General features: G+C 38.2%; 2 protein-coding genes across 2 annotated transcripts; both read left to right on the top strand.

Moving 5' to 3' along the window:
* The first annotated feature begins 584 nt into the window (after nt 1-584).
* Nucleotides 585-3,264, top strand: rhoh (ras homolog family member H). Its single transcript, XM_087779220.1, has 2 exons — nt 585-702; nt 1,099-3,264. The coding sequence occupies exon 2, from the start codon at nt 1,279-1,281 to the stop codon at nt 1,864-1,866; it is 588 nt and encodes a 195-aa protein (XP_087635346.1). The 5' UTR covers nt 585-702; nt 1,099-1,278; the 3' UTR covers nt 1,867-3,264.
* Nucleotides 3,265-4,653: 1,389 nt separating this feature from the next.
* chrna9a (cholinergic receptor, nicotinic, alpha 9a) lies at nt 4,654-10,747 on the top strand. Its single transcript, XM_087779219.1, has 7 exons — nt 4,654-4,793; nt 4,985-5,130; nt 5,386-5,540; nt 7,385-7,562; nt 7,932-8,283; nt 8,368-8,942; nt 9,665-10,747. Exons 1-7 carry the CDS (start codon nt 4,721-4,723, stop codon nt 9,833-9,835), a joined length of 1,650 nt encoding a protein of 549 aa, XP_087635345.1. The 5' UTR covers nt 4,654-4,720; the 3' UTR covers nt 9,836-10,747.
* The last annotated feature ends 218 nt before the right edge of the window (nt 10,748-10,965 follow it).

Raw genomic sequence — 10,965 nt, 5'->3', positions numbered from 1 at the left:
TTATACTTTTACTTATACAGTTTTAGTGTATTCTTTTTTACATTTAGATTGCTTCTACTTTCCCTGTAAACATATACAGTATATAACACATTTTATATTTTAAATCCAGTTGATGATTTTACGACCATTAAATAGAGAGCTCAGCTTTTCCTCATCATGCGTCATCTTTCTCTCATTAGGTATTATTAATAAACCTGATGACGTCCTGAAACTAAAACTGACTTATAATTTTAACATTAATGTTGTCTTTGACAAGGTAACCGATGCATTCAATGTATTTCTCTTTGGAGATTGAAATGCAACAAAACTAAAATAACAATTCAATAATATTACAATAAAAAACAAACAGTAAAATTTTCTCCGACTATAGAAAGTGAAACTGCTTTATTTGTGAATAAATGCAACACTATAATGAACTGCATGAATGACTGGATATGACTGTTTAAAACTACAGTATTTACCTAAAACAATCGAGATAGTGACTCAAGCTGCTGCGTGGGAGAAACTCTCAATCCGTGGTCCCTCCTCTACATCGTTTGCTTCTTTCTCACATTTCTCACTTCCCGACAGTGGTCTCGACACTTTGAATGGCAGCTGCTGTACGTCAAGAGCTACGAAAACGGTTGGTGTGCGGATAAAGACCATGACCTGAAGACGATGAAGGAGCTTAAGCAGCTTGTGTCATTGAACTCCAGATAAAAGGTGAGGATCTCTATTATGTTATATATTATATATAAAGCTATTATATCTATTATAAATATTCTATAAACTCTCTATTATTTGTTATTTATGTACTAGTTTTCTTTCTTATTATGTTTGACCGAATCAACCCTGTTTGTTGCATGTTTATGAAACCAATATTCTTATCTTAACACAGATTTCGTGAAACTTTCAGTGCAATATGAACGTTTCTTGTCATGAAACCATAAAGCACTTTGCACGAGGGAGAGCTGTTTAGTAAATGATGGCACAACTTTGCCATCTTACCAGATCAATGTTTTTTTTTTTTATGAGAAAACGATTGGACACGATGGACAACGTTTCTTTTACGAAACAAAGCAACTTTCTGGGAAAATAAGTAATCTCTTGATTCTTTAGGAACATCTGCTTGCGCGGGAGTCACACCTTTGTCAGAAGAATCCAATCTTAAGACCGAGATCTCTGTGGAAAAGTGCTGATTCTTCTCTGCATGGAATGCACATACTACTAGAAGACGGCCTTTAAGGACCATCATCCGCACCCTGTTCCCTTCTAAGGATCAAAAGATCAAACAGAACCATGACCAGTGCGACAGATATGGCGGTGAAATGTGTTCTTGTCGGAGACACTGCGGTTGGAAAGACAGCTCTGCTAGTTCGCTTCACCTCTGAGACTTTTCCAGAAGCCTACAAGCCAACAGTCTTTGACAACACCGGAGTGGATGTCTACATGGACGGGGTTCAGATCAGTCTTGGACTGTGGGACACAGCCGGACACGAGAACTTTCGACCCATCAGACCCAGATCATACCAACAGGCTGACGTCGTGCTCATCTGCTACTCGGTTGCCAATCAAAGTTCATTCGCTAACATTTTGAACAAGTGGGTTCCAGAGGTACGAGAGCACTTGCCAAAGGTCCCTGTGCTGATCGTGGCTACGCAAACCGACCTGAGGGAGTCGCCGGCACATCGGGGGAGATGCATCTCACCTGCAGAAGGTAGACACGTGGCTCAAGAAGTGAGCGCTAAGGGGTACCTGGAGTGTTCTTCACTGTGCAACCGTGGCGTGCAACAAGTGTTCGAGCACGCCGTGCGGTCTGCAGTACAGCAGACTCGGAAACAGGCCCGTCGACGTATGTTCAGTTTAAACCAGTGCAAAGTTTTCTGACATGTTATCAAGTGACGACTGGTTGAAATCAACGAGGGAACATTTCATGCACGCATTACGACTTTAGAAAATTGTAACAGTGAAAATGATGTTTGCATCTCGTATACTCGGGTGATGAAGCCGGATATACTTTGTTTTGTGGACGAAATACTAACCCACTGTGTTTTTGGTTGATGTAGGATAAAGCACAGAGTAAACCTTTATTACAACCATGACATTGCAATTGTCAGTGTTGAGATGTTTTGTTCCATTTTATATTGCAAATGGTGATTTTATTCATGACCATGAAGTTTTTCAGAAAATGGTTAAACATACATCTCTGCCTGCCCGCTATTTATTTACATGCTACTGGGTTATTATGGTGAAAAGCTCACATTCAATTCTAGTCCGTCGCTACAGTAAGACGAACCTTTGTGATAAGTTTAGTATATGAACCGCACAAACTACATTTACACACAACATTGTTTCTTTCAACGTTGAGAACATGGAAGACAACAAAAAAAAATCCAGAGAAGTTTAATAAGATCTCAAGAAGTTTAAAAATATCTCTAAAGTGTAAAAAGATTGCTTCTTGAAGTTATTTATATTAAGATCTTTTTAACCTCCTAAAGTGTTTTTCTTCCACTTTACGGGCACCGTAGAAATGGATACCTCAACGCGATGCCTGCTTTTTTGTGGCCCATTAAAAGATGCAAAGAAGGATTCAATTCATCCTTGTGGCAGAGAACGAAGACAAATAAATATAATTTCCAGCAAACAAAATTTCTACAGAGAGAAATTAAATGAATTGAAATAGAATAGAGTTACCAAAAGTACAAAAAGGACATATTATCTGTAGTTATGTACTGACCTAACAAGTGCTTTCTGAATATTTCTGACCTTCAAAAGGTTTCTTAATTGACACAATTTCATGGATTCAATTGCGCTCAGCATTCTCTTAAAATCATGTTTTGTTCACTTCTGGACAAACTGAAAATATTTTAGAGCTTCTTTATCAATACAATGTGATTGATATTATCTATAAAAAATAACAAATATTTCAGATTTATTCATAAGTTTTGGCTTTGAATAAAAAAATAAATACACATTGCTTCAAAAATGGATCAAGTTTGTCTCCTATCATCTGAAATTAGAAGCTTTTGGAAATAAAGATAAAAAGATCCTACTAGTAGTTTATTCCATTATTCCCCTAAGATTTCTGACTGAAATTGTGAAAACATATAACCTTATTATTATCGTGTGGTTTTTGTAGCTGCTCAGGATGAGAAAAGATACTCAAGCCGTCTTGGTGATGCTCAAATTCTTCAAACCACATTTCTAGAAAAACCGTTGTATCTATTGTGCTTGTTCAGGCAAACACAATACATTCAGAAACACATTTTTAATTCGGTTATTTGATTTCACTCTCTGAAATAAAAAGTTTTAAGGGGTTTTGTGGTTCAGTCTTTTTAATGCACTTTGTACTCAGTTAAATTCATATTCTGAACTACTAATAAAAAGGTATTAGTTCTGTAAGGATATTAAGATTACGTAACAAAATACAAAGCTATATCTCTCTTCTAGTCAAAGTCAATAATAGAAAAAAACTGAGTTTTCAGAAACAACCTATCGTGTCAATAATGTAAGAATACAAATGATGCCTAAACAGTAGGGAAAACAGGAGATGTAGCCTATTTTTTTAATTTATATTTATTTCTCAAAATCATTATCGTATAAAAAGTAACAACACAATATCAACAATAATTTTATATAAAAAATAAGTACACGATCATGAGATGCAACAAAGCTTAAGATTTGTATTAAAACATAATTAAAGAATGCTCTTTGTTGCAATAATTTAGTCATTGCAATCCATTAAATTACTCCTCACCTTTTCACACTCGTGTTTTTAAGATCTTTTATAAAGATTACAGCCATCCAAACTTTTTTTTAAAACCTTAAACATCATAACCTTCATTTTATTTTAATGTACAATAAAGAAAAAAGTCTGTTATAAGCTTCCAGGAAGTCGAATCCTTTTTCTTTAAAGCGGTGATAAGAAAATCAAGAGACCATAAACGTACATCTAGGTTATAACTCCGTATGATGAACTGGCGGCCTTTGCCCCTAAGCTCTCCAGCAACAATCTCTCGTTGAAACCAATCTCATCATTAATAACAGATGATCTTGTACTCTTGATATGGGAGTCTTAATTGATGTAAAGTGAGGGGCTTGTGTGAAGACTTCCGTTCTCTTTCACTCACAGGAAACACCTGTCTGAAATGTTTAAATTCACCAACCACAAAAAGAACAGGACTCTTCATCTTGTCTGTGAACTTCATGCAACACCAACATTTTAAATTAAACTCTATCTACTAGTGTAATGTTTGTGTTTAAAAGTTCTTCCAGACTAAAATCCTGGATCTGTAGCTGTGTGAGCTTCAACACAGGGGAGTGTGTCTTGTCCGCAGGTGTCTTAAGTGACATGAACATGAGTAAGAAAATGTTGCTGCGTGTGTGTGTGTGACTGACATCTGTCAATGCCAGTGCAACACGGAACAGTGTGTGTTTGTTTCACTAGTCTGTTTTGGGAAGTACACAAGCGGCTGAGGGTGCACATATTGCATTACACCTTGTTATGTGATGCTGCGCCGTGTGTGTGTGTGTGTGTGTGTGTGTGTGTCACAGCCTCAGGTTCCGTTGCACAGCCACTACCAAACTAGAGAGGCAGCTAAGAGTTAGGGGAAGAATTCACCTACAATATGTCTTCATTTTGGCGGGATTCTCTGTGATCTAGTTCATTTACGTGGGGGGAATGGAGGCGCTCTGACAGTGTGGTTAAGAGTCCAAGTCTGTCTCTTGGACTGCTTGTTAAATGATAGATTCAAGTGTCTGGACGACGATGAAGAAATCAGCAGTGATCATGTGGATCAGCCTCTGGGTGCAAGGTGAGTGTTTTATGTCTTACTGGAGAATTAACTCTTTTAATACGCTGACATCCTTAAAGCACTTGTTGTGGTAAAATTAAAAAAAATACAATACAATATATACAAATACAAATACTGTTTGATCCCTTAATCATCTTTTCAAAATAACTTGTTACCTGTTAAAACCTGCAATTAATTCTCCTTGCTTTAAGTGTCTGAAGGTGCCCAGGGTCAGTATGCTCGCAAACTTCTAAGCGATCTGATGGAGAACTATTCCAACGCCCTCAGGCCTGTTGAAGACACAGACGACGCCTTGAACGTTTCTCTGCAAATCACACTTTCACAGATAAAAGACATGGTGAGTCGATGTTGACTGAACTCGACGATTTACTGTCGTTCTGAGATGCATCTTGAAATATATATATATATACAGTATATATTAACATTATATATTTATATTTGTTTCTTTACTTTAAATGCACTCCCACTAAAAGAAAAATAACAATAATTGCTGAGATAAAAGTTTGATTTGGTCTCAGATTACAATGAGACAATAAAACCAAGAGTTTATTATTTATTATTATTAAATAAAGGTTTATTGTAACTCTGTAAGGACGAGCGGAACCAGGTTCTGACCACATACCTTTGGATCCGACAAGCGTGGAACGACGCCTACTTGAAGTGGAACAAGGAGGACTACGATGACCTGGAGATGATCAACATCCCCAGTGACCTGGTCTGGAAACCGGACATCGTCCTATACAACAAGTCGGTGACAGAAAATTAGGAGATCACATGATCCCCCTTCCCCTCAAAAGTTTTTATCTAAACTAAACAATAGAATTAATTCAGGATCTCAGATAAAGAGAAACCTTCGCATATCTTTAACTCTGAATTAAAGCAACACATACACACAAAGTTGAAATACTTACATTATAGTTAACAAACTGCCTTGATGGAGAAACATTTTGAGAACATTAAATTGCAACTAATGTGTGATGAAAGTTTATAAAATGTTTATCTCTTAAAATGTATCCAAACTGATCTGACTGGAGTGTGAAAGGGTAAATGCTAATTTTACCTTGAGAAAATAATAAATGAAAAGCTCTTTTTAAGGCTCAGAGGCCACTGTTTCCATTGGTATATGGTTAAAGTTCAACGAATGTGTTGATTTAAGTGTCTCTTAAATAGATCCTGGACCTCTATTGTACTCATCATATGTGTCTGTTTATACAAAACTCTCTTTTAACTGAAAAATGTACTTTAGAAAATGTTCTTAAGCCCCGCACATTGAAAACACTTTGTTATCTGGAGCTAAAATCTTGTTTACCATAACCACACCCATTCCATTGTGATTGGTCAAGAATTTATGTTTGTCACTGCGCGTCATCAACCACGGAAGTCTCCACCTGTAATGGACCAATTGTATAAACAAAGCAGGGCATGATTACAGCTTGTTGGAGGAGAAGTAAGTAAGTAAGTAAGTAAGTAATATTTATTTATATAGCGCTTTTCGAGACCAGGGTCACAAAGCGCTTTAACAATCAAAACAATACTCAAAACAGTACATACTTCAAAGATCAAGACAACACCGAGAACAACACAGGAGTTCGAGAAATTCAAGGAAAAGCCTGAACAAATAGAAACGTCTTAAGATGTTTCTTAAAGGAAGATTGTTCCAAAGCTTAGGAGCAACAGCCTGAAAAGATTTCTCTCCTCTGGTCCTGAGCCGTGTGCGTGGAACCATCAGTAGATTCTGATCCACAGACCTCAGAGACCGAGCTGGGGTGTAAGGCTGGATCAGATCAGTGATGTAAGGAGGAGCCTGACCATGAATAGATCTGAAAGTAAGAACCAGAATTTTAAAGTTGATCCTGAAAGAAACTGGAAGCCAGTGAAGAATTTTAAGGATCGGAGAAATGTGAGTTCTTCTACTAGAGCAGGTCAGAATTCTTGCTGCAGAGTTCTGAATCAACTGCAGACGAGACAGCTCCTTCTTGTTAAGACATGAAAACAAACTGTAACAATAGTCCAGACGAGAAGAAACAAACGCATGGATTACAAGCTCCAGATCATGTTGTGACAACATTTTCCTAAGTTTAGAGATTTTTCTCAGTTGAAGGAAACAGTTTCTGGTCAGTTTTCTGCAGTGTTGAACAAGAGACATGTCTTTATCAAATACAACACCCAGGTTTCTCAGGCTCAGTTTGACAGACTGACCTAAGTCACCCAAGTACTGACTCAACCCTGGAATCTTATCATCAGGAGCAATCACCAGAGTTTCAGTTTTGTCCACATTAAGCTGTAAAGTGTTTTCACTCAGCCATTGTTTGATTTCTAGCAAACAATTGACTAAGCTGTTCAGCCACGTGAAGACAGAAGTGAAGCCATTATAACGTCATAATGGACTCCGCTCTCATAATCTCTAGTTTGCCAAAATTGCAATGCTTTATAAAGTAATATATTGACTTTAGAAGACTTTAACAATACAAACACGTGAGTGAGTCAGGAGAGTTGGGTTTTCATGTTGGTTGCCCTTTAAGAAAGCATGGATCGTGGGCTAAGGGGGAGGCAGTGGCAGGTTCAACTAATAGAGTCCGTCATCCTTCTAGAGCCGATGAGGAGTCTTCAGCGTCCAGCACGAACGTGAAGCTGCGATACAACGGAGAAATCATCTGGGACTCTCCGGCCATCACTAAGAGCACATGTGTGGTGGACGTCTCTTACTTTCCTTTCGACTGGCAGCAGTGCAACCTCACCTTCGGCTCCTGGACCTACAATGGGAACCAGGTAAGAGCGTGATACGAATAGATTTGTTGTAAAGCCAAAAGTAACTTTAAATTGAGTGGAGGCTGAAATTAAAGCTCTATCTTGCATGAGCAAATAAATCCTATTGGGATTATACAGTAACATTCATATTTTTACTACCCAATGGTTTTGGACTTTTTGGAGTTTTAAATTGTCATTGTTTGTTGGCTATTATTTTTCCGGTTAAACCATCCTGGCTGGTGCATTCTTTCTCATTCTTTTCATTTTTTTCTTCTAAGCTTGACTATTCAATTTGAAATATAAAATATAAATATAATGGGAAAAAAAAGCCAAAATGACCATTAACTGATGATAACTAATGAAACTGTTTTGCTTCTTCAAATCATGCAGGTGGACATCAGCTTAGGGATGGACAGTGGTGACCTGTCCGACTTTGTGGAGAATGTGGAGTGGGAGTGTCACGGCATGCCGGCGGTCAGAAAAGTCAAAATGTACGGCTGCTGCTCGGACCCATACACGGAAATAACCTACACCCTGCTTCTGAAGCGCCGCTCGTCCTTCTACATCTTCAATCTGCTGCTGCCCTGTTTCCTCATCTCCTTCCTGGCTCCCCTCGGCTTCTACCTCCCCGCAGACTCTGGAGAGAAAGTTTCTCTAGGAGTGACGGTGCTGCTGGCACTCACTGTGTTTCAGCTGCTGGTCGCCGAGAGCATGCCCCCCGCTGAGAGCATGCCTTACATCGGTGAGTAGAGTAGAGTGCACAGTATCATGGGTATTTGCAATGACTGTTCCAACTCTAAGACCAGGCATATGCTCCTGTTTGCAGGAAAGTACTACATCGCCACCATGACGATGATCACCGCCTCCACCTCTCTCACCATCTTTATCATGAACATACATTTTTGTGGGGCAGAGGCAAGGCCCGTCCCCCAATGGGCCAAAGTCCTCATCATCGACTACATGTCCAAAATATTCTTCGTGTACGAGGTCGGCGAGAACTGCACCACCCCGGAGAGCGAGAAGACACAGCTCTTCCCGGAGGATCCTCTCACGGATTGGAGGCCGGATGGAGATTTTTACCAAAATGATGTGGACTTGTACAAGTACAGCAACGGTCACAACGGGCATCACCACGGCAAGAACAAACCCAACGGAGATGTGAACACCAAACATCAACGCTACCGCCACCAGGACTCCAGACTGGAGAGAGGAGAGGTGAACGTAGAGCCGACTCGGCGCTTCCATCATATGGGACAAGAAGAACTCAACTATGACGCTCCCCCTCGTGCTCAGCAGCTGCTGCACATGAACGGGGGGATGAAGGAGAAGTTCGTGTTCACACCGGAGAAGCAACAGATCCCAGCATGTCCTTGCTTCTGCCCCTGCCTCCGACACAACCAGGTGATCGCTTTTCTCACTTGACCTCATTCTCCAAAGCTCTTCTTACAGGTCTTTTAAGGACCGTGATCAGATGAGTCACACTCAGTGTTTGGATTAAGATATTGTGTTGTTACTTTTCAATTTGGATCACATTGTGAAAAACAATGACATTTGCACTTGACATAAAAACATTTAATTACATTTAGGAAAATATATGTAAAACATTTTATTTTTAAAATTGCAACATTTTTTAAATACAAATATTTTCTATAACAATCATTGTATATATAACATAAAAACGTTGTGGACACTTTGCATCTCCTTGTATATAATAAATGTATAATGGCAGTTGAATGTGTGAATGTGTATAAATATGTGTAAAGATGTAACTAAGTGTAATTCCCTTTTTTTCCAGTGATATTTAAACATGCTTAAAACTTTTTTTTTTTAAATTTCGAGGGCTCATGGAATGAACCCGACGAGCAATCATCAGAATCAGAATAAAATACCTTAATTGCCAAGGTTGTAAACACAACATGGGATTTTTGTCAGTACAGAATAAAAGAATGAAATAAGATAACACACAAACAAAGCAACAGGAAAACAGAACCAAACACCATGGCAGCGTTCTACATGATATAATATTAATCAACGGTCAATGTGACTTTCAAAAATGGTTGAAGACTTTTCAAACTTGAACAACATCATCATCATTAATGGAAATCATATTGTCTCTTCTTTAGGTGGTGAAGAACATTCAGTACATCGCAAACTGCTTCCGTGAGCAGAGAGCCACATGTGTAAAGGCAGCTGAGTGGAAGAAGGTTGCCAAGGTGATGGATCGATTCTTCATGTGGATCTTCTTCATCATGGTGTTCCTCATGAGCATCCTTATTATTGCCAAAGCATCCTGAAGCCACTTCACCACCGGCTGGATCGTCCTCTGTCAGTATTTGTTTGTGTGTGTGTTTGGTGCAGTAGAATCATTCGTCTGTTTGCCCCAAAACGAGATTATTTGTTAGTAAATGTCAGGTCTTCTTACATGTGTGAAAGAGCAGTGAAGCAGTAAGACAATCTAGATCTTTAACTTTCCATTATTGATGAACCTTACTCCCAACAACCACCTATAGGTATAACATGACTGATATTACACCTGCAGCAAACAGGTGAGCTGTTTTCCAATGACAGCAGAATAGGCTCGTCACTCGGGAACAGGCTAAATGTCAGTTGACGAAGGTGACCATTGATTATTCATCATTTAAGGTCAGGTTGACACAGTTTACAGGAAAGTAACATCTGCGTCAGACTTTCATGTTGTGACCGTTAAGAGACTTTAGATTCTTTGGATTTCAATTGGTGTAACAATTGTGTAGCAAAAATATATCTATTAACTGCTGGCTAAGAATGAATGACTAAATAGCATTATTTTAAATAAATGATTTTATTTATTTTTATTATAGAGTGGGTGTGTTTATGGTAAACAAGATTTAATCTCCATTTAAACTGTTTCCAGTGGGTGGGGCTCAAGCCCATTTTCACACACACCAGAAGCATGTTTAGAAATCAACAATTATCAGTGAATTAAAATATTTGGATATGGCAATATATCTCTGCACTTTATCATGTGTTACATTGTGAACATTTTAACTGTTCCTCTATAAAACTGGGCTTCCTCTCTCACCAACGTTGTAGCAATGCACTGTGCAACAATTATAAGACTCTCAATAAAATTTACGAAATTTTACATATTTTATATTAAAATTGACTTTCAATCAGAAACAGATATACAACAAATGTTTTACATTATTTTAACACAGAGTAAATTGGATTAAACTACGTTGTTATTGACACAATCTTGTAGTAGATTTCCACAAGTGTTTAATTTATCCGTTTAAAAATAAATATTTGCGGTTATATGCAGTGTAATATTTTAAAATTGACAAACGAGAAGTGTGATGTAAATGGTGTATTCAACACAACACAAAGAATATAATCAAATACACTTCAAGCAATATAAATAAAAAAAGACCAGACAAAATATAAT

This window comes from Callionymus lyra, chromosome 1, assembly GCF_982586985.1.
Source record: "Callionymus lyra chromosome 1, fCalLyr1.hap1.1, whole genome shotgun sequence".
NCBI classification, from domain to species: domain Eukaryota; kingdom Metazoa; phylum Chordata; class Actinopteri; order Syngnathiformes; family Callionymidae; genus Callionymus; species Callionymus lyra.
This window is presented reverse-complemented; position numbering and strand designations above follow the sequence as displayed.

Bases quoted from the DNA above. Each gene is read 5' to 3' on its own strand.
- rhoh (XM_087779220.1), top strand. From the start codon at position 1,279: ATGACCAGTGCGACAGATATGGCGGTGAAATGTGTTCTTGTCGGAGAC.
- chrna9a (XM_087779219.1), top strand. From the start codon at position 4,721: ATGATAGATTCAAGTGTCTGGACGACGATGAAGAAATCAGCAGTGATC. The intron at 5,131-5,385 runs GTGAGTCGATGT...TAACTCTGTAAG, and splicing joins TTTCACAGATAAAAGACATG to GACGAGCGGAACCAGGTTCT. The intron at 8,284-8,367 runs GTGAGTAGAGTA...TCCTGTTTGCAG, and splicing joins TGAGAGCATGCCTTACATCG to GAAAGTACTACATCGCCACC.